The sequence below is a fragment of the Embiotoca jacksoni genome, unplaced genomic scaffold, assembly GCF_022577435.1.
Source record: "Embiotoca jacksoni isolate LCO1_2020_lvr unplaced genomic scaffold, fEmbJac1.0.p SCAF_5, whole genome shotgun sequence".
NCBI classification, from domain to species: Eukaryota; Metazoa; Chordata; class Actinopteri; family Embiotocidae; genus Embiotoca; species Embiotoca jacksoni.
This window is the reverse complement of record NW_027185403.1, coordinates 7274920-7298939: the sequence shown is the minus strand read 5'-3', so window position 1 is coordinate 7298939 and position 24020 is coordinate 7274920. Positions and strand designations below refer to the sequence as shown.

Sequence of the window (24020 nt, the reverse complement as noted above, 5' to 3'; positions counted from 1 at the left end):
CCATTACAATGATAAAATCAATTTCAGAGAAAAGCCACAAATACAAACTGGATCTAAAAGCAAGCAGTATGCACAATAAAAATAGACTTTTCTGCTTATTAAATGAAAATAACACATCTTTCACTTATGACATAATCACCTCTCTTCACATAACTCTCAGTAACCTCCCTGAAAGAAATATTTTTTTGTCTGTCTTACCTTCAGTTTGGAGAAATGTTGCCACTCAAGTTCGCTTCATGCAGCATGTGCCGTTCTCTCACCATTCAGGAGGGAGCTCAGTGTGTGTGTGTGTGTGTGTGTGTGTGTGTGTATGTATGTGTGTGTGTGTGTGTGTATGTGTGTGTGTGTGTTGTGAAAGCGCATGTATCCATGTGTGTTTTCTCCTTGGAAGGTGTTTCCCCATTCTTGTGACCCTACATCACTCTGAGCAGATCGGAGGAAGAGGAGGAGGAGGAGATGAAGAGAGCGACGAGGCGGAGGGGAGCGAGTGCATGTGAAGTCCATTACAGAGCTGCGATGTGATTAAGTACCGTCACTGCAGAGGAAGAGCAGAGGGCCTGGAGTTTCCTGAGCTGGATGTGAAGGGGCTGAGCTCTCTAAATCCTTCTCCTTTCCAACCTCTGTCTTTTTGGGAAGTAAAAAGAGACACTTGTTTCTTCAAAGTCAGAGTTATGGGCCACATAGTTTTTATTGCACTTGAGAAAGAATTGCATCATTAAGTAAAACAGACTTGGAAAGCCTAACTCTTCTATTGACTCTAATTTTTGATTTAAGTCCGTTTCAGCACCTTCTCAGCGACCAAGAGGAAAAGGGAGAGGACTTCGGTAATTGCGGAAATACTAATGTGATTTAACCAAGATATTCCCCATAAAAACACTTTGAGGCTCTCTTCGTTGGACCGTGGCGCTCATTTAGACTTAATTGTACGGCAGCAGTAAAACAAACTGCAGACCTGACATCACAGCATGAAATAAAAAGCGCACAGCCCGGCTTCTTAGACTCAGAGGCGCTCAAACAGAGACAACGGTTAAAGAGAAAGCCTTTTATTCTAGTCTCAAACACAACACAGATACATTCACATAAAAGTGTCCAAAATAAGGCAACAAATGCAGAGAGTTTCCCTGCCAAGGATCAAACAGTCCCACCTCACTGCCAAAAGCCTACAGATCCCAGAGATATGAAGGCAGCTGAGAGGGTGTGTGTGTGTGTGTGTGTGTGTGTGTGTGTGTGTGTGTGTGCGTGTGTGTGTGTGTGTGTGTGTGTGTGTGTGTGTGTGTGTGTGTGTGTGTGTGTGTGTGTGTGTGTGTGTGTGTGTGTGTGTGGGGTAACAGCACGGGAGAAAATGAATTATGACAGCATTGATTCAAGACAGGAACAGTCCACTGTGTTCTGACTGAGTCATCGAGTCACAGCCGGGAGGGATCAACTCTACTTCTAATTTAAACTTAAAAACCAAAATCACTCCATTTTTAGCACACGTGTGTCTCAAATCTTCACATATGCCTTTAAACTATATTCACATTCCATTATGTATTTCAAAATAATGAATGGTCACTTTAATTATTCCCTCTGTCCATACAGGCTGTAAAGAGAACCATCCATCCATCCAATATACCCACTTTGTCCTGAACAGGGTGACAAGGGGCTGGAGCCAAATGAGCAAAGGCGGGGTACACCCTGGACAGGTCGCCAGGCCGTCACAGGGCAAACAGACAAAACATCACCAGACCTGCATGTTTTTGGACGAAGCCAGGCACAGGGAGATCATGCAAATCCCACAAAGAAAGGCCCCGACAAGAAGGTTCGAACCCAGAACCTTCTTGCTCTGAGGTGACGGGGGCTATAACCACCGCGCCACCATGCAAGGGAACCTTTCAATGGAATTAATGGTGAAGCTAACAGGAAGCTGCAGCGGCCTGCCTTAGATAAATCAAGTTGGTTTCTTCTGATTTTTCAGACTTTTTAGTTTGAAATTCCCTCGTTATCTTTCTGTACCGTCACCAGAGATCAGTAAGTAAAAACAAACAAAGAAAAACAAAAAGGAAGAACGTCTATACGGACTGTAACTTTGGAAGACACCCACTTGATTTGGCCAAAGAGCTGGTCACACCAGGATTTAAAAAATCACTCAGTCCTTCAATTCATTCCGAGTGGAATCGCAGCGGTGAGTGGAAGTCCGTGCAGGTTACGTAGACCAAAGGCAAACCATGTTAACAGTGCTGAACTTCTGAGTGGACAGAAATTGCAAAATGGAGGACACAATGGCAGCTTACTAGCAATGTTGCACTTTTGATTTTTTTTTTTTTTTTTTTTTTTTTTTTTTTTTTTTGGACTATCCCACTAAAAAGCAAAGGTTTGCAAGACAACTATGAGACATGGTACAAACACACCTTCAGAATAAATTCTGAATCTATTATCCAATCAGGGACCGGGTTAAGCCGACTGAGGATTTTTCAAGCACTACCTCGGAGACATTTCTCTCTTCAGTGACTGCTGGTGAACCAATTGCGAAGAAGGGTAAAGGAGCACAGAGACAAATTCCAGGAGCTGCTGCAACTGACAAGGCATCAGCCCGGCCAGTTAGCACGTCAGCGTTTTCCTGTGTATTTTCTGTATGCATGATAAAAGCTATCATAAACTATCTCCGAGAGTATAGCTGCTACGCCGTCAAGCTTCGAGAGCAAATATTTCACACAGAGACAGACATTAATTTTGCTGTTCCACTTTCTGGTGTGACCAGGCCTCAACTCAGCCTGTTCAGGTGTCAAATCAGCTTCTGTTGGAAAGAGGATTGTGACTTTTGTCAGCAATTACTTACATTATAACTGCAGAGTGACAATAAACAGTAATTCTTTCAATGTACATGTGCGCATGTGAATGGAGTTTTTAGCAGACTTGATAAAATGTGAAACTTCCCTTCAACTAACTGCTCAAATCTTGTAAGCAAGCAAAGCGTTGGCGATCCGCTGCTGCAGTGCACACCACAAACTGGACGTCCACTCCAAACTCACCCACACAATCTGTAGTGTACATACATGTAGGCTACTGGTGTCTATGGCACAGCAACAGATGTGCAAGAAAAAAAAACACACAAAAAAAACCAATCACATTACTTAAATAAATTACTTCTAATCCATCAACACATACTATATCTGTATTCTATCAAAATAAACCTTCACATGTTGAATTTTTTGGGTGAATTCGATGTAAATCTGCCAACTGAGCGCATGTTAGTGAAAGACAGAGGAGCAAAGCAGTAGGAGGAGGAGAGAGGGAGCGCAGCATGTATCACCATACATGGAGCGGAAACCAATGCAGGTTAGACTTGAGTCATAGACATGTGCTGACCCCACTCTCTCCCACACACACACACACACACACACACACACACACACACATATATATATATATATATATATATATATATATATATATATATATATATATATATATATATATATACAAACAGTAACATCAAGATGAGGACACGCATGTTCATATTCACAGCTAGTGTCATACTAGACTATGCTTTCACACATTCTTTATAAACACCTGCCCTCCACTAAAACACATTTAAGTGTCCATAAATAAGCCACGTTGGGAAGATAAAAGATGAAAATACATTTCATGCTTTCACAACAGGCCTCTCTTGGCTTCACCCTTTTGAAAAATAAGTCAAACTTATCTTGACAAGGGCTTGTTTAGAAAAACATCAACGAGGCACTGTGTCATTCAGAGTAAACCGAGGCTCGGCCCATAAGTTAATTTAACAGTTTTCTAACAGTCCCTTTAGAAAAGTGGTTCAAGAAACCTCAACAAGTGTCACTAAATCACCACCTCGGTGCCTAAATTCACAGGTGGGTGAAAGGTCACGGCATTGTGATGGACAGCAAAGTCTCCACACAGCAATTAGAGCACAAACGAGTGACTATTAAAACATTTTAAATCCACGGTGGAGTGTTTATTCTGTCAGCGCAGGCCCAGTTACTTGCGCACACACCTACAAAGGTCCATGGTTGATAGCAGCTTTTTAAACTGGTCCAGTGCCTGTTTCAAGGTCCGAGGTGCTTCAAGAGTCTCCGTCCAGCTGCAATCATCCATCACTCAGGTTCCAGGTGAAGCTACCATAATCACTTCTTTCCACACAATCTGTAGACAGCCGGACAAGCAAAAACATGCCAATGTGAATCAGTGTTTTTGTATATAGAATTAAAATCTCAATTTAATCAAAGAAAAAAAAAAGGGAAAGAATCTTTCAATAATTTCATTGCATTACAAGAATTTTTTTTTTTTTTTTTTTTAGTGAATGGGATCGTCTTCTGGAGATTACCTGCTGCTGTGTTTTAATCCGTCTCCTCCTCCTTATTTTCTGCCTCCTTCTGAGAGATGGGTACAACAGTTGTCCCTAATAAACCTCTTCTCACAATGTAGGGGCACGATGGACCACTAGGGATGTCAGCGAACCCTGAAGTATGGAAAGAGGGGGAGACAGACAAAAAAAAAAAAAAAAAGGATTTCATGAACAGCAGAGAAGGGAGAGCGTGAACGCACAGAAATAAAGAGTGCAACAAAAACGGAGAGAAAACAGTACAAACTTCTGTTTCTGTGTACAATTCAGGGTCACAACCATAAACACCATTAATAATACAGACTAACTTCTAATCCAACACGTGTTTTGTCTGCACAGAATTTGAACTTTGAAGTTGCCATCCCCATGAACACAAAAAAAAATGTGCCATAGTGCTTATTTTTGGTATCCTGTCAAAGCTTTTACCCCCTCCAACCTTTTATGTCACATATCTCATTTTCCTGCACACTTGCACAAACCGATTATTGGCCACTGGGGGGCAGTCAACAACTTTAATTCATTCTCACCTTTTAAAGTTGATATAGGACACTTGTTAGCAAATAGTGCTTTATTTGCAGATCCTTCAACCCCGGAGCTACTTAATCAATAATTCAGAGACTCCTGAAGAGAATGTCTGCGTTGTTAACTGTTAAATGCTCCACGACGTTCGCTGGCTAGTTTTTCAGTGTCTGTCTGCTGATTAGTAATGAGCAGGTAGTGTTATCAGACCTTGGTTAGATTCATCTGTGAGAAGAATTTAGTTTTTTGTTTGCTTATTTTTACACAAAAAAACACAAAAAAAACTAATCAAGTCCCGACGTTTCACATGGACTGTTTCCAGTTTATTTACCCCACAGAGCTCCAACTGAAGAAGTTACCTTTCATGACGACCTCTGGCAGGCCGTAGGGTTCGTACTCGGTGTCGTCAAAGGCAGCCGACAACTGCGTCCTGTTACGGCGGATTCTTTCAGCCAGACGGACCGGGTCGGCCGGGATGGGGAAAGAACCCGAAAACAATATTTTGTCCCTTGACACCGCCCTCTCAGATAACGGGACAGGAGGGACGGGAGGGACGGGAGGGACAGGAGGGACGGGAGAGACAGGAGGCGAATCCACTAACTCTTCTTCATCTTCCTCAGTCTGCGTGTTCGCACACACTGTTGGAGCGCCGCGAGGATACCACGTCTCCTCCGTTTGACTGCTGACACTTTTTGTTTCCGTCTTGACAGCTCTGTCCGTGGAATCGCTGCTTGCGTTTACGTCGTTGGTGGTTCTGGATGAGTTCGGTTTGGCCGTGTAACTTTCTACTGATTTGGTCAGATTTGGTCCTGAGACTTGGTGAGGATCTTTGGCTACGTGTTGTTGAGCCATTTCCTCTGATGACATTTGGATGAGTCCAGTGTCTCTCTTCACTTTGTATTGTGTTGGACCAGCATCTGGCCATTGTAAGAAGTTACTCTCCTGGTTTTCTTTTTCAGATTCCTGAGTCAAGAAACAAAACACAGCGATTAAAAGGTCGAATCCTTAACTTAATATGCAAAATGTGTGCACACAACTAAGTCAGGACTGTAACTTTTCCCACATAAACAACAAGTGGACCAATTTACAGCAGTCTTTATTTTCCCTATAATTTTCACCAAATTACACAGCTCCTTCCAAGAGTCTCCCAAAGAAATTCTTTGGAAATTACGGACTTAGAAGCATCACTGAAAAAACAAATTCAGCCCTCATTGCTTGTGAATTTGCTTTCTTTTTAGCCAGTGAAGGATTTAAATAGTTACGATAAACAGCCTGAAACGTATGGTGGTCTGGTATGAAGTTGAATGAAGATTTTATTTTTTAAATCACCTGGTCCATCTTGGCAGCGTCCTGATTGTACTCCTGAAGTCCTTCAGTCTTTTTAGACGGATAGAAGCTCTTTGGTTCAGGGCAGTTGCTGTTCTGAAGTCTTAAAGTAAAACAAGACGAAGTTAAATCCAGCACTCACAAAAGACATGTACCGAAATTAAACTGTTCCTATATACGTAATCAACCTACATTTACATTTAACGCAAACTTAATGCAATGAAACGGAAGTTTATGCCATTTCACACTTATGTAGAGTTACCTGGAGAACAACATGCGGCCCTGCAGTTTGTTGGAGGAGCAGGAGAGGAGTAACTCATCTTCTCTGATGACTGTGATGTTATTGTGGCTCTTCTGAGTAGCCGGTACAAGTGTCTGCACGTCGCTCTGGCTCCCTGGTAGGATGCGAGTCAGCCCATCTGTCTGCTGCTGGTTAGACTGAGACAGACTGACGGTAGAGATCTGTTGCTGGGTTTCACACTGGTCATCTGTGTTGGGAAGGAACTGGTCAACTGTTGGGGCCGGTTGGGAGACCAGTCTCCACGTAGTCAGCTCCACTGTCTGCTGCTGGGTCTCCTGAGAGAGAGCCCGTACCTTCATCTGCAGCGCCTCCACCTGGACAGCACGGGGAAGGACAGAACAGACTGAATCTAGCAGTGAAAAATACGATAACTTGGATGTTATAAAACATTTGGTAGAGAAGAAGCTGAATTCATATTTTTCCTTTACTGATGTTATATACTGTATGTGAATTGACTTCAAAAGAAGGGTGTGAATTAATTTTCCTAGTGAAGACTACTAATATCTACACTTGTGAACTCATTTTTAATGTTCCTGTTTATGTGACTAACTTAACCGCATGTTTTTGTATGAAAGACGTGTCGCATCACTGTGTGACTTTATTTTCTGTCGCTACCTGTTGCTGCAGGTGTATGACGTGGACCTGAGACAATTCCTTCAGATCTTCTTCAGCTCTGGTGGTTATCCCATCTTCCCCTTGTGAATGTTGTCGTTCATCTTCATTGGTCTTGGCATTGCGCAGCAGCGCTTCCTGTCCCTCAGTCGTGACGTCATTCAACACACTCTGCGTCTTCTGCTCCGCCGAGCGGGACAGAGCAGCATTTTCTGTGTTTTGGCTTTGCTTGACTGGTTCTTCTTGGTCTTCACTGTCAGTCTCTAATGTTGGCTTCCTGGTGTCTGAGACGGTCACGCCCTCTATTCTTTGTTTCAGCAGCGGATTCTCCTGACGCAGAGCGAGCATCTCTGCTATCAAGTCTGCTGTTCCTCCCTTTTGACCGCACTGAGTCTCATTTGAGTCTACAGACCCTGGATGTTGTTGTCCTGACCACAGACATCCAGTGTCTTCCTCACTGCTAACAGATGTTGCTGTTTCCCCATCACATGTCCCAATCTTTGGTTGACCTGCGTCTCTCTGTGCATTTAAGTCATCATCTGTCAGTGGATTTGAAGCGTGGACGGCGACAGCTCGCTCCTTTTCCTGCTTTGGTCGGAGCTTTGAGATCTCTGCCAACTTGTTGTCTCCCCGTTCTTCTCGGTGTCCCTCTTCCTCCACCTCTTTGACCATCATCTTCCCCTCCTCCCTTTTTTCAGTGTTCAGTGTGTCCAGCTTTTGCTTGCATTGCAGCAGTTCCTCTCCCTGGCTGAGGAGGGTGCTCTCTTTCTCCTGCAGCTCAGCGAGAAGACCTGAAATGTGCTGACTCTGCTTCTCAAAGGCCAGAGCCAGCTGCTGGGTCTGACGTGTCACCTGAGAAGACAATAAGATTGAAGAACAGAGGAACAGAGAAAATGTTGAAGAGAAACAGGTAACAAGCCACAACAGCATGTATGTTTTGTGTTTTAAAAATAACTCACAGCACGTGGCACATTTTCAAAAAGACAAGGAAAAGATTGGTCATCTTCAGGAAGCTTACATTATGAGTCAGCTCAGCTCTAACTTATACTCTTGCTGATATCTGCTAATGTGGTAATACCAGTCCCACACATCCTAAGCACCGATAATGAAAAAGATGTGAATCATGTGGTGAAGTTTCTGATGTAATTTGCTGAAGTAAATTACCACTTGTGAATCAGGGCCACACAGAAAGGCAGGTCATGTTACTGGACTCTCTGTGCTGTTTTCACAGTGTTTAATTTCATTCCATCAGGTCGGAGGTTTGACCTTCTTAGATTAAGTACAACAGACATATGAAGTCTTTTATTCCTTCTGTTATTGGGTTTTTAAACAATGTGTAATTTGATCAGGTCCCTTTTATTCAGACTTCCTATCTCACAGCCTCCTTGAATGGTTTTGGTAGCAATTAACACATACGGCAATGATGATGGCATTAACCCATTTTCCTTTATGTATTTATTGTTGTTGTTTTGTTATTGCTATACTTTTCTGTTTTTTTTTTTTTAACTGACTGCTGTCTGTAAGCCCAGGCATTAAAACTTAATAGCAGCTCTCAGTAGCCAACTTCTTTCATAACAGCTATAAATACTAACTTGCATGTTTCATTAATCCCTCTTAATCAATTACTGATGTGTATATAAAAATATAAAACTTTGAAATAATATTCTTCTATCTGAACCCAATGATCAGGGTCAATAAAGCTCATATAGCATATACGGTGAAGAAAGTTCTGATCAGAAATGCAGATTAAAACAACCTATTTTTGCCATAATTACCTTTTTGTGAGTGCGATGATTTAGCTTAACAAAAAAAATAAAAAATGTCACTGAGGCTGGAAAGAACCTAACATACTAATCTGTGTCGTCACCATTATTTACCTGGCTCTGCAGGGCCTCCAGTTTAACCTGGTACTGGTTAGCTCGTTCTGTCTCCTGTGCATACTCTTTCTTCAGGCGCTGTATCTCTTTTGCCAAATCAGAGGTGGCAAGTTCTCCCTTCGGGAGGTCTGACAAGGAAGGCCCTCCCAGATAGTTCGGCCTGGTGTCTTCTCGGTAAGAAGCCACTTGAGCTGTTTGAAGATCATCTGTTGAAGGTGAGTGTTCGGCATCTATCACTTTTCGCTCTTCCTGGATGATATCTGCTGTTGGCTGAGACACAAGCATGTTGCGTTGGTTGGCGGACTGGCAGAAGAGGAGGTGCTGCTCGGGTGAAGGGAGGAGTTTGTTGTCGCCGCAAACGGTGTTGGAGTTGAGCTCATCGTCACGGAGAGACAAGTACGTCAGGGGGCTGTTGGCAGCTGAAAATGTCTCTTCTTCCGAGTCTTTTGTTCTGCGCTTTAGTTCTTCCACTTCAGCTTTAAGTTCTGCCACTTTCAAACTCAGCTCCTTCTTTACATCGATGTCTGTGTTTGTTATTTGGTTCATCTCCTCTTCCTCTCTCTTTCTTTCCTCTCTCTCCAACGCCAGCTGGGCTTTTACCTCCGCCAACTGCTTCTTCAGCTGGATAATAAGCTCCGTCATTTCACTCTCCCGATCTTCTTGCTCCTTGTTTTTCTCCCCTTGCTGCTCTCCTCTCTCCTGCTTGTCTCTTTCCTCACTTCCTCGCTTCATCTCTGCCTCCAGAGCAGCTGCAGCCTTCCTCAGCCTTTCTGTCTCAGTCTTTTCACTCTCTAGTTGAGCCCTCAATTCCTTATCTTGCTCGTCCCTCTCCTCAGCCTGGCTGGCGTGTTTGCGGCTGAGCTGTTTGAGGCGTGTCCTGGCTTCTGCCTCAGCCCGTCGTTGGGCTTCCAGGTCCTCCAGTCGTGTCTGGAGCTCTTCACGTACATCGTGGAGCTCTGAACGCAGCATGGTATTCTCCCTCTTGAGGTCTTCAGAGGCGACGGTCTGCTCGGACTTGAGAGAAGATGTCTTTTCAGAGGAAGGCATCAAACTTAGTTCCAGAGGGGAGCGTTCAGGATCACCATCCATAGTGGTTTTGATGGGTGTATCAGCAGCAGAGTAAGAGGGGCAGCTTTTCTTTGTACCAGAGATGTCACATTTTATAGCCTCATTTCTACTCTTGTTGTCCTCGTCATGACTTTTTCTTCTATGTCCAGCACTTTCTAAACACTCAGAGTCTGAGGAGATAAGAACAGTGATGTGTTCAGAGTCAATTCCTTCTCCTGGTTCTCTGTCAGGAGGGTAAGACGCTGTCATCTCCAGCCCTTTATCATATTCATCCTCTTCTTCTTCTTCTTTTTCCCTCCTCCGCTGAGCTCGAGAACCAGCAGGCCTCTTGGTGTGGGCTGACGGTCGAGGATGATGAGAAGAGGAAGACTGAGGTGAGAAACTCTGTCCAACAGAGCTAAACTGGACAGGGTGTGGAGGGGGTGCTGCAGCAGATTTTTGCTCTGGAGTTAAAAAGGAAATGGACACAAACAGCATATTCAAAAACGATTTTTTTTTTTTTTTTTTTTTTTTTTAATCTACAGACCAGAAATGTACAAAAGAGGTTATTGGTTTTAAGGAACACAGATTACTGAAACAGTCAAGTGTATTTTAATATGTACACTGTGTCACTGACCAGCAGGGAGCACTACTGAGATAACAGACTTATGCGTCACAGGGGAATTACCATGACAACATAACATGTATTATTGTCGTGCACACTCTTTAGGAGTTATCCTGTTAAATAATGAGTGTCTCTTTTTTTATTCTTTCCAAAATTATAAATTCATCTACGGCACATATTATTACAATGAGTCCACCAGAGGACACTAATTCGAGCCAATGTCAAGCATTTGCCCTGCTGAGGTGTCTATAAGTTAGACACTGCAGCCCTATCAACTCCTGACCCCTGACCTTCATGTGGACCGAGTAAAAGAAAAAGAAATCTCCACAAGAACATATTGCATATCATTAGTACATATCCCATGACTAATCGGTCATAGATTTGTCCTCACACCCAAAGGTCACTCCTCACCCTGTAGTTCTTTGAGGAGACACAGGGTGTCGGCTCGCTCCTCCGCCAGTCTCCTCCCCTCCTCCTCCAGAGCTCGCTCTCTCTTCCTGCTCTGCTCCAGACTCACGGCCACGCCCTCCGCCTCTCGCATCGCTTCCTAATGCGATGGTAAAAAAAAAATGAAAGAAACCAATGAGGTAGAATGAATCCAGTCAGATGAAACTTTGCTCTAGATTCCAAGGATTTAATTTATGTAAGTATTTCAAAGAAGTGTTTTACTTAGTTGGAAGCTTTTTCATCAAATATGGTCTGTTTTTTTTAGTCAGAATTTATGTTAAATTAAAACATTAGTGTTTGAGAAATATGTCTGCCATGTACGTCCCTGATAAGAAATATAGATCAGCCTAATACTAAGCAACTAATAATGCCATAAGAAGCGTATCATTTATCTATTTGAATATTTGCACCTGGAATGTTTGTATCGGTGCAGCAGAACTTCCAGAGAAGAAGAAGCTGTGTAAGAGTAAGACATTGAGAGCCACATATAAACACAATGTCCCAACAGAAACAAACCACGGACATACAAGCTTCAGATAAAGGCAGCATTAGTATCAGTGTTGCAACCTGGTACACATGCAACGAACTACAACAAACAAACAACTCTGGAGTGTTGAAGTTGCTCTGTGCTCTCTGGAAAGTTTTAGAAAAGAGCTTTTGATACACAAGCTTTTCTTGTGTGCAAGTTCAACAGTCACTGGTCAGTGTTTTACAGCTGGTTACTGAATGCAGTAGGATAAGGTCCATTCCTTCCCACAATTAATTTATTATTTACATTTCACACATTATCAAAATATTATACAGACAGATGGCACATTAAGATGCTGTTTAAAAATGTATGGATTTTATTATTTATTCACCGTTGAGCTTATGAATTATTGATACATTTAGACCCTGACTCACAAGACTCAGCATGATCACTGTGTGTGTGTGTGTGTGTGTGTGTGTGTGTGTGTGTGTGTGTGTGTGTGTGTGTGTGTGTGTGTGTGTGTGTGTGTTACCGTCAGTTTGGCTTGTGTCTGTGTCTCTTTCTTCTGGCTCTCCTTCAGCTGTCCCTCTGTCCACTTCAATTTCTCTTTCAGAGTATCCAACTCTTTATCCAACATCTGCTTCTGTAGAGACAGCTGATAGAGGAAATTATTACTCGTTAGCTGCTAGAAAACAGGGACGATGAATTCAAAGGAGATTGGAGTGAAAGGATTTAAGAAAGAATTGAAGGTAGGAGGTAAAATCAACGTTGAAAGAAATGAGTGGCAGTAGTTTTAGCTGCAGGAACCAGGAAAAGTGAAAGGAACCAGAAAGAGGATGGCAGTGATCAATAAGGAGGGTAAACTGTGTCTACTGTATCGTCTGTCTACCTCTCTGGGGAAACTAATGAAGACATAAGCAGATCGGCTTCCCACCAGTACTCATTGTGAAAGTCTGCACATTGTCTCAAGTCATTGTACATATAAACAGTCTTAAAAGAAGCTAATTGTGAAGTACTGAGCAACGTTGACGATACAGCTCTAAAAATGACATTAACTTTATTAATCTAACAAATGGTTTGTTACTGCATTACTTTCTTCTTTCAGCTTTTTCTGATTCAGAATTATCGTTATATCCTACTATGATGTCATGCTGGAACCAGCAACATGTACAGTTCAGTTAGTGTACATATAATAGCAAACAATGTGGTCTATATAATGGACAATGTTGCACTAACTTCTAGCACTATTATTGGCTTTATTTCACAATATTTAGTGAACCAATAATTTGAAGTGATTCCAGAAGTTAATGTCATATTTAGGAAGGTTGAAAATAACTATTTGTTTTTAATTTTGGATTAATCTGTTGTTGTCTGTTAATTGATTATTTAATTATCAAAATTGTTGGCATTGATCGTTGCAGCTCTAATAAGCAGCATGATTTACTATATTTCTCACTATGTCATTCTTTACTACTGAGAGAAGGAGCAGGGACAGTTTGATTTTTTTTCCAATCGAATTAGCGACTTTACTGTGACAGCAATACTCTTGGAAATTCTTGTTCTTCCTGGTTTTGGGAGAATTTATGTAAATTTTTCTTCAGGTCTGTCATTAGGCTGTTTGAGATCTTATCAGCCTTAATGCATAAAAAAAAAAAAAAAAAAATTTAAAAAAAATAAGCTTGAAAATTTTAAGGGGTTATAAAATTCTGTAAAAAGGTTTTATGGCATAGTCATGAATGAAACTACATACATCTGCCAACAAATTGCTAAAAGTGCAAATTCCAGAAAAGCCAGTGTTAGTTGGACACAATCCATAGTTGAATGTCACCGATTTTGTTATGTGAAACTGTGCCTTTATTGTGCTTTTACTCTCTGTGGCCTTATCAGATAAACCAAGTTAACATTTGCGTGGTTTACAAAGGGCTTACAGTAAGGTTTTCAGGGACACTATGGGTGGAATGAATGGCCATTGTTCAGAATTTTCACACCATGTCTAAAAGAATAAATATAAAAATCAATGAGATATTTGTTGTGTATGAGTTTGGATTATTGTGTATTATTGTAACGCTGATAAAAAATTTAAAAAAAAAAGCACCATGACATTCCTTCATGTTAAAGAAATCCCAAGCACAAACACTCCTTCTTTTCTGCATTCATGCAACATGCTTCAAACACACCTCATCCAAATCCTTCCATCCATCTTCACCCTCATCCCGCAGCCATTCCTTTACGCCTCCCTTACTGAGAACACGGACTACGGTTTTTCTCACACACAAGTTGCAAGTCATGAGTTTGTTTCACGCTTCCGTAACAAAAACACTCTGCATCGTCAAACGCAGTCACACTATCATTACCTGCGCTGCTCAACCTTTCCACTGGGGAGAAACCGAGAGGAGAGGAGGACGAAGGAGAGCAGGTTGGGGGGATAAAACAGAAACACAGAGAGCGAGAGAGTGAAACGGAGAGCGAAAGAAAACAACCAGGGCGAGAAGCAAGTGTGGGAAAAGAAGGGAGATAAGTTTATTAACCTTTGGTACAAATAATACAAAAAAACAAAAAAACAGTCCAAGGAGTAAGAGAGAGGGAGGGAGAAGTTGAGAGAGAAAAAGAGAGCAGGAAAGAGAAAACGCAAACAGCTGACAAAACGGCCCACAACTGAACAAATATGACTATCATTTAGGCCCTCAGTTTTCAGTATATATAGAAACTGTCCTGACAAATGTAGCTGTATGCAAATGGAAAAACTCGTTGGTCTTGTTAATGTGTTAGATTTATGGCATATGTATGTACTTGTGTGCGTGTACCTTGTCAGCCTGGGCCTGCAGGGCATTGTGGAGCGTCCTTGCCTGCTGGAGCTCTTGGTTAAGCTTATTCACCTCCTGCTGATGCTGCTTCTCAAAACACTGCCTCTCCTTCTGGAGCTCTGTCAAATCCTGCACACACACACACACACACACACACACACACACACACACACACACACACACACACACACACATACACGTGCACACACGTGCACACACACACAGACACACAAAAAAAAAATCTATCCTCCACTCCAAATGTTGAACAGGACGAATGGAATAAAAGCAAGCTGGACACAAATCAGAGTTTTCCTCTGTTGTTCCTGTAAGTGTCTGTTTTACTCGCTGATGCTGTTTCTCCAGCTCCTTCGTGCGTTGTTGGTGTTGTAGCCGGCTGCTCTCGGTATTTTGCCTCTGACACTTAAGCTCCTCTTGGAACTGCTTCAGCCTCTGCTCAGCTCCTGATGCCTGCATAGCACAAACGCACACATCGTACACTCTTTAACCAAGATTTCCTTTAAATTACATCATTAACGTTGGTAAACACGGAAACACAGGACTCTCACAGATCAACAAATGTTTGTTGTGGCCCACATTTGACTTTTTTTTTTTAATCACAGAACCAGACATTGTCTAATTCGGTTGTTTACTATTTCACCTGATGATTTAATCAGGAGAGTTTTATGCCAATCCAAAACACAGAAGTGAACTATTAGTCATGTAACACTAACTGAATGAGACTTGTGAAATCAGAAATGACCCCTCCCACATTACAGCTCTGTAACAATTAGATGTCTTTTTGTGTTCATCACATGAGTTTTGAACGTGTATGCTTTTGAATGCTGCAGTTGGTCACACCCAAATTTAGTTTGGATCAAAATGGTCATATTTGTTGTCATGTTTGTGTCTTTGTTAAAAAAAAAAAAAAAAAATTAAAAAAAAAAAATTAAAAAAATTAAAAATCATATATATGATTCACTTCTGAGACCACTGCATTTATGTGATGTGTTTTAACACATTTCTTACAGTGTTTTACTTTGTTTGCCTCGTGTTAATAACGTAATGGTGATTAAGGACATTCTAACATCAGGGAAGCATTAATCAGTGGGAGAATTGGCAGTCTCTCCTCAGCAGTACACACGGATGACAGATGGTTTTTAGTCTTTTATTCACAACAGAAAAAAGGGCCACTTTTCTTCCACTCAACTTTTTCCAACTTCCTAATAATATTTCTGGAAAGAGAAAAGTTGTGATTATTGAGACCGACGCCCATTGTTTTGAAAACAGCAGGGCTTCACAGAAATATGGAACATGAGCACCGGTATGAAATCCATTTGTTTTCGCTAGCAGTATTAGTGTGTTTTTACCCGCTCACTGTCCTGGGCCATGCGTGCGTGTGCCTGGCTCAGCTCGTCGCGTGTCTTCTGCAGGCTGACCTCCTTGGCGGAGAGGTCCTTCTTGCTCTGTGTCATTTCGTCCTGAACGGACTTGAACATTGCAGCCTTCGCCGAGAGCTCCTCCTCCAGAGCAGAGACACGACTCCGCATTTCTGATGAAGATACTGGAGGATGAACCACACACATGCAGAAAGACACACTGTTAATAAAGTAATTTGCATATAAAACAGGGCAGTAAAATACTAATTTACCTGACCAACTTTTAGAATTGCACAACAAAATAATACCTCTCACAAATATTGGCTTTGCAGCATGAAATGGGTGAACGACGACTGAGTGGATGGAGGGCAAAAAAAAATAAAAAGAACAAAGTGGGAAAAAGTAGATTGAAAAAAACCTTCCACCTTACAATTAAACTAGTTTTTTTTCTCCAAAATGAGCATTCACATTATCAACAAGAAGAGTCCTTTGATCTCGGATAACTGTCCACAAACAGTCAATGACAGAGGAGCAACGAGCAGTTGGGGTCGATCCATACAGACTGGCTCAATGACAACAACAGCTGTTGTGACTCTGTACGAGTTGCTTTGACCGTGCCTGTGGATGTCCGGCTGATGATTTCCAAAGCCAGGGAGGAAATACATTTTTTTGTTTGTTTAAAAAAAAAAAAAAAAAAGTTTTGTATTAGTATATACTCGTCTTACACAGGAATAATAGTTCTCATAATTTCTTGCAGTACAGATCTAAGGAGAACCAACTGTTCTTTTATGTGATTTACCACATGTAACCTCATTACGCAAGCAAGTCAGAGTAAAATCCTGGAAGGTATATATATACACATATATATGTATATATATGTATAGATATATATATAGAAGAGCATAATAACAAAAAACATCAAAAAAATACGCCTAAAGTAAACACTGCACCGCCCATCCCCCCAGAGTCCCAGCAGCTAAGAGAAGCATTTATTGTTTAACATTGACCTGTCCCCTTCCTACTCTGAACAAACATGCACAAACACACACAGACAGACAGACAGACAGACACACACACACACACAGTGTAGCTGAGAGAAAGAAGAGCGTTATATCACGTTAATAAAGTGTAGTAAGAGCCACTTTATATCATGGAGCTGGCCTGGGAGCAGGAAGAGGAATCTCTGGCTGAGCCAGTGATTTGCACACAGCCTCTCATGTAACGAGTGTCGTTGGTGTGATACGGAGTACGTGGGATTCAGAGTGATTGCCTCACTTATACTGGTTTTTCTGAGGTAGTCCCTCAGACGTAAAAACTAAACCAAAATATTTCAACACTGTGGCTTGACTGCTCAAAGATGTTTAATAATACAATAATCATGACCAATAAATTGGGGGACATATTCCTTCATTCAAGTGTTTTCTAAATAAACCACAGTGCTTCGTGTTCCTGCCTGAACAAGGGCACTGTAAAGTGTTCATTTTAGCACCTGATATTAATCTACGTTTCTAAGAGTTGTAATTAAATTTTAGTCTTTTGATTTCTCGCTAGTTATAGTGAACAAAAACTAAAAACATTTTAGTCTTGTTTTCGTCTGTGACTTTTCCATCTAATTTTGCCATTTTTTATTTATATATTTCCTAAGCACTTTCAGCTGTCACCATATTTGTGTATGGTTATCATGGTTACAGGTGTTATTCTCATCTATTACAGGATTAGTTTCTCCCACTGTAAATCCAGTTAACATATGTTTGTTTGAACAGAACTCTCTCTCAGCTCACCGAGCATTAGCGTTACCGCAGCTTCCTGTTCGCTCTGCTACAGAGCAGCAACATCTCTCATTATCAGGCACTGTAATATATTTAGCTCTTTGTTCCAAACAAAAGAACAATCTAACTCAACCAGGAATAAATATTTTGAAAACTACTGCCCAGCAGTTTTAGAAAATGACAATGACAATTTTTTTTAAATAAAGTTATATATTTGTAACTCATTTTTAGAAATGCGTGTGAACAAACTGCCTTTGGGCTGAGACGCACAGACAGGGAGGGGCAGTATGAGTGTTTGGATATGACCCGACACATTATTGGTTTTCCACTTTTCACGGGATTGTAAAAGGACAACATCTAGTCGCTCCATGTTACCAGGGTGACCGCTGAACATCTCAACTCACTGTCTGTCTCGGCCCTCCGGTCCTTCTCCTTCCCACAAGCCCCCAGCTCCGACAGGCCTTGATTTGCGACATCAGGGCAGGGCGTCTGGGGAGAGGGTAGCTGTCGTCGCCTGGCTGCTTGTTTGGAGTCATCCCGTTCCCATGGAAACGCAGCCAAGGGAGTAGAGAAGCTGTCCGATTGGTCGGAAGGGTGGCGGTGGGGTGTGCTCTTGTTTTGGTGTCGTGGCAACGAAGCTGCGGGTATGTCCGAGAACTGGAGGCGCTGCAGAAGGGAGGACAGATGGTTTAGACAAAAAAGAAGAAAAGGTGGTGTGACCGTGAACAGGATGTGGTACTGCTGTTTACAGTAGATTACAAACAACGGGGCTCTCACGTTTAAGATCCTTTTGTTTGACTTTAACCATATTTGACCACGAGTCACTAACTGCGGTTTTATTTATAATAATTTATGAGTAAATACTTCACTATTCTCACAAACACTTCTCGAACTTACGAAAAAGTGTGGAAGCTGAGAGAAAAGTCACAGATCAGTGACTGTAGCAGAAAATGGTCCCTGACTCCTGTTTGAATGACATTTTCTAAAAACTACAGTTCCCAGACTTTTTAAAAGATTAAAATCTTTAGTAAAGACATTTGGAGAGCTTTAGAAAGCGAAGTGTGCCGCACCTTGAAATCTTTTTAAAATAGCTGCGTAGGGTCGTGGTTAGATAACAGATAGGGCCACCCGGACCACTTAGGTGGGAAGGGTTAATTTATAAGTTAAGACTGTTAATACAAGATAGACTACAATATAAAGTAAACGAGAGGGAAGTTGTACTTTACTGAAATGAAATGGTCCCAATCCTACAAGCAGAGAACAACAAATTTCAGCTAAAATCCACATCAGTCTACAGCTCTGCGAGAACATGCCGGTACTTACTTGGATGTGAAGTGCCCTGCTCTGTCCTTCATCTCGCTGCCCCGTCCTCTCTTCCTGTTTGCTCCCTACAGGGCAAAAACACAACATATGGATAGAACTTCGGGCCTAAAACCAATCACCACAGCTAAACACGAACCACAGCCGTGACCAACCAAGTAGTTTAATGACAAGAGAGGAAAAGAAGAACACAATAGTCCCTAGAGAGTGAAGGGCTGGGAAAGCATCGGAGCTCAGGGAGTCTATTTATAACATCTCTGCTCATTTGGGAGTCTTGTGGTTTTTCCCTTTAATTTCCTGAACTAAATTGTGCATTAAAGAAAAGACAAGGGAGAAACCACAACAGAGAATAAACACAGCAGTCATAAATTTACAGGACTGTACCATTGTGTTCCCAGGGCGAGGTGGTATTCCAGCAGGGTGTAGAAAACAGAGGGCTATCTGCTGACCTGCTGCTGTTCTGCAACTTCTCCAGCTCAGCCTCCAGGCTGCCACAGAGGGAAGAATAGAGGTAGGAAGCAGAGAGAGTTCAGAGGGAAAACAAGTATGATGAACTGGAACAGATGGATTTGTCTATTAATATGGAACCATTAACCAAAAATGGATTAACCCATGAGAATAATTACAGTTTCAAAATATCAAAAAAACAAAACAAAACTCACTAATGGGCAACGTACCAGGAAAGACAATTAAAAAAAAAGAAAAAAAAAGATTTAACCATAATTTACGTAAATATAAGTATCATGGCTTTCAATTAGTTTTAAGCCTAAGGACGAACTTCCAAGCACTTCATATTCACAACAGTTGAAAATTGATTGATTTCTTCTCTGCCTCCTCTTGAAAAAAAAAAAACTGTGTCTGTTCCAACTTATTTTAACGGTATTTGCGACACTGATCAAACAAAAATGACTCAAGCAATAAATATCAAACTCAGCTTTGGAAATACCAAAATGCTTCGGACATCGTGCCCCAAAAAAATTTCCATATGTGTAAATTATTGCAAAAGACTAATTCTCCCTCATCTGATTTTTGCCTCTACATGTCGCTTTAAGAACCTGATTTAAATTTTATTTGCAACAAATATCCAATATCAAGTATTTGAATAACAAATCGTATTTTACGGCCAAGTGTAATTTTAACATCAGCCAGGCTATTATCAAGGAACAAGACTCCACTGTGCTCAATGAGAACATAAAAGTAAGTAAGACAACAAAAACAAAAAAAAACAAAAGAAAGCAACAGACGGGGGAAGTTAACTGTCCCTGGTGATTTCTACTCGCACTGACCTTTTGACTTCCTGGGTGAGCTTGCTGTTGATGGTTCGAGCAGCATCTAGCTGGCCCTCCAGAGAGCATACTTGGGCCTGCTTGGTCTGAAAGTCCTGGGTCAGTCGTTCCCTGCTGGTCACGGCCACCTTCACCTCCTCGCGAACATTCAAGAGCTCTCTCTGCACAGACTGAAGCTCGCCGCGTACCTCCTCATACTTGGCAGGAGAGAGGCGGAATAAGTGGAAAGGGAAAGGTACACGTTTTAGGAATAAAGAATCTGAAAACAAATAATCCTGTGACAATGTTAGAAAGGTAGAATAGTATTTCCAAAACTTTTCAACTGCTTTGTTTTGAAGGTAATACTGAATGCTCATACAGCTGTGTTAATCTTTTAGTGAAAAAATAACTGAAGGTTACACCACACATGAAAGTAGTGTTGTAACGACAATGCTAAGTATTGGTAATGTACTGAGACCGAGGTGGCACTCAAGGAACACTATACTTCCTTGAGAGCCACCTCAAGTACGTACAGTCCTGTACATTATCCCCTTTTAATAGGCACAACAACTTTAACTTCACCTACTTAGACAAAAATATCAAAGTAAACTTCGAAATGGAAAATATGCCTAATGTCTGATCAGAGGTACAATAAAGCGTATATTATACCTCTGATCAAAATTCCTGTCCAAAATCCATCAAACACTGGGTGAACAGTTACTTGCTATACTGTTTAATTTTGTGGGGAACAGTAACATGTATGTGGGACCAATAAACTAATATGGCAGATTATACCTTCACAGTTTGTTTTTCAAGGCTGGTGTGGATGTTGTCCAGCTGCAGCTGTTTCTGCTTGTTCTCTCTGGACAGCCGCTCCTGATGGGTCTGCAGCTCCTTCACCTTCTGCAGGACCCGTCCAGAGAGCCCTACTGTCCAGTCCTCCTCAGCCCAGCTCATCTCTCTCTGCCCAGGCCTGAAACGGTGGGAAAATAACATCAGCACGACCGCTCGAAAACAAGTTCATTTTTACTTTCGGATTCTTAGGTATACACTCGAGAGAAAAAAGGCAACTTTTTTTTGGCAAATGGCATTCATAAGACAATGTGCCCGCTGACCAGTCTTAGTCCTACATGGCATATCCATAATCAAAGAGTTCCTGGGGCCATGGGATTCACCGGTTGGACTGAAAAAAATAACACCACGAGTCAAAGAGAAAGTACAGGCCTCTAAGGTGTACGTAGTTCAATGTCAGTACGTGTTGTTACAGAGGACCCCATCCATAACACATGTATCTAAACATGCTTCAATCATCTGTGCTTCTGGCTGTTTCCTGTCCTAACTGTATTATGTTGCTTAGGCTTTTGATGCCTCAGGGAGAAGCTGGTCGTCACCGCTGGGCAGTGGTGACTCACTGTTTTCCAACACAGACCGCCTGCAATGTTCCAGCAGCACTTCAAGCTGAAAACAAATCGTTCTCTCTCAAACTTCTGCAGAAACTGTTTACATTTTACCCAAAGTAAATATTTCAAATGTAAAATCTACTAACATTGCATTAATTCGCAATTAAATATATATATGTATATGATTAAACAATGCATACACAATCACAAACAGATGGTCCGTGTTAAGTGAGAGTGTCGGAATGAGGAAAAGCCTGATTGTTAGTGATGCCTGACCAAACATGTAGAGGTAACCTGTGAATTTAGTTTTGACATGCTTTAGCCTCAGGGCTATTAGCACCATGACTCCCATCAGAGAGTTCCTGTCATATAACACAAGTTATGAGAAGCTATGTTGACCTGCTTCTCAAGAGAAATATTTGACCGCTGTGAAAAAATCTATATGTGACAAAAGCCAGTCAGACAACACTCAAAGTGGCTTTAAAGACAGTACAATAACACTTTTGTACTTCAGTGTGTTTTCATCTTCATCGGGATAACATGGTGATCTTCGCTTTAATGAGAACAAGATGCTGGTGCATTTAGTTTGGGGCAGCCACTAACGAATACTTTCATTTGATGGATCAATGTATCAAATATTTTCTTTATAAATCTACTAACAATACACAATTTTTCAGAGTCTGAGAGATTTATTTTGCCCAAGTAATATTCCAAAACTCTTGACATGTTAAATTCACAATGACACAACAAAAGATTAAGCAGCAAATACACATTTCAGAAGCCTGGACCAGAGAAGGTCTGGCATTTTTCATGGTTAACTTTTGCCCATTCATTTTCTGTCATCCATTGCTTCAGTTCTAGTCTACTTTAATTTGCTGATAAAAATACAATGGCATACAACTTTGTCATGGATTGAATAATTATTTTCTCTGTTGTCACTGATGTTTCCACTTACTCATCCAGCTAGAGACGGGTACAGGACAAGTGATCTAAGGACACACACTATTCAACAGCCCTTGTTGGACACCTTTGTTGTATGTTATTTCCCTGCCCTCTCTCTCTCTCTCTCAAGGTTTTCTCTACAGTCAAGATCAAGACAGGTCTTCATTTAAAAACGGGCACTGAAGCTGGCAGAATGAATCATAAATACTTTCCATAAGGTTGTTTTTTTTTTTCCGAGAAGCAGAGAAGGCACACAGTCTTGTAGATACTCAAAAAAAAAAAAAAATCACATCATGACAGAAAGCAGTTTCATAATATTGTCCACGAACTCACCATTAATGTATTAAAACATATTAACAACATGTGCACACCGTTTAAGAATACCTGACACTACTGTATGAAGGAAGGAGGATTTGACAGCTTCATAAATAAATGAGGCAGCTCATTTTTATTAATGGTTTCATCACACAGAAAGGAATTACACTTTTTTTTTTTTCTTTTTTTTTTTCCCACCAGCTCAGGTTACATGACCATTAACGTCTGATTTTAAGCAAACAGGAGAGATAAACGAAATGGCCCTTGTTAGGAAGTGTTCATGGAAGCAGCCGAGAGCAGATCTAGTGGGACGGAGACGGACGAGGCATCGATCCGAGCCTCGGACCCTGGCCTGTGTTGAACCGAGCTGATCACGAGGTTCAAACACAAACAAAAGACAACTTCATAGAACAAACAAAAAAAAACAAAAAAAAAAGATGACTCTCAGTTTGACATCCGTCGTGAACAGCGGACAGTGAGCGAGCCGGATCCGCACCGCGACCGGCGGAGACTCACTTTTCTGCCGGTTGTTCAGACTTCGGTCCATCGGTGGTCAGTGACAGATAACGATCCTAGCACTTGATGCTACAATGCTAACCCCACAGTAAAGCTACTTACCATTCACGTTGGGGTTTACGAAGGGCGCCGGGCGCCGGGTCAGGCTCAACGCAGCCGCAGCGACGGCGTCCTTATCCCGCGCTTTTGAAGCGGTCTCCAGTTCTTCGCCGTTCAGCGGGTGAAAGGGGAATTTAAGCAGAACAGAAGCTAACCGCTAACTTTAACTGACAGCTTTCGTAGCTGATACAAGATACGTCTCGTGCAGCTGACAAGCCGACAAAACCAGAGCCGTTGTTGGCACGAGGCGGGCGGGGGTTAGTGACGTCACAAGTGAATGTTTTGGGAAAAGTCCTCGCAGCTGTGTGAACCTCTGATGACCTCTAGCGACGTCTGGCGTCAGTATAACGAGTATCCGCAGTTACTAAGTACATTTACTCAAGTACTTTATTCAAATACAGCTTTTAGGTATTTCAGTCGAGTATTTTTTATTTTTTTGGGGGATCCAAAAGTCTGAGACCATATGGAAAAGCTGCCGTATTTCCACCGAAAACCTGGAGATAATCAGAAAGGATTTAGAAACATTTAAACATTCAGTTAGTCCCGACGTGAAAAGAATAACATTATCCTGCACTATTTTGTGGTCAGAAATCTAATTTAATCGAATCAGTGGGAATGACCATGTTAACTCCTTCGCACAAGT

The 24020-nt window shown here is 41.6% G+C and overlaps 1 protein-coding gene across 1 annotated transcript; it reads right to left on the bottom strand.

Annotated features, from left to right (window-relative positions):
- Positions 1 to 1027: 1027 nt before the first annotated feature.
- Positions 1028 to 23610, bottom strand: LOC138211223 (centromere protein F). The gene is made up of 18 exons (XM_069170960.1): positions 23381 to 23610; positions 20901 to 21078; positions 20127 to 20323; positions 19225 to 19328; positions 18844 to 18908; positions 17925 to 18186; positions 15743 to 15936; positions 14718 to 14843; positions 14376 to 14504; positions 12104 to 12226; positions 11067 to 11202; positions 8984 to 10494; positions 7110 to 7958; positions 6456 to 6808; positions 6197 to 6296; positions 5227 to 5830; positions 4331 to 4465; positions 1028 to 4149 (listed from the first exon to the last, which is right to left on the bottom strand). The coding sequence occupies exons 2-17, from the start codon at positions 21060 to 21062 to the stop codon at positions 4344 to 4346; spliced, it is 5037 nt and encodes a 1678-aa protein (XP_069027061.1). The 5' UTR covers positions 21063 to 21078; positions 23381 to 23610; the 3' UTR covers positions 1028 to 4149; positions 4331 to 4343.
- Between the last annotated feature and the right edge of the window lie 410 nt (positions 23611 to 24020).

Coding starts and splice junctions, on each gene's coding strand:
- LOC138211223 (XM_069170960.1), bottom strand. CDS start 21,062: ATGAGCTGGGCTGAGGAGGACTGGACAGTAGGGCTCTCTGGACGGGTC. Junction 20,324..20,900: donor TTGAAAAACAAACTGTGAAG/GTATAATCTGCC, acceptor TCTCCTGCCAAG/TATGAGGAGGTACGCGGCGA. Junction 12,227..14,375: donor TGCAGGCCCAGGCTGACAAG/GTACACGCACAC, acceptor TTCCTCTATCAG/CTGTCTCTACAGAAGCAGAT.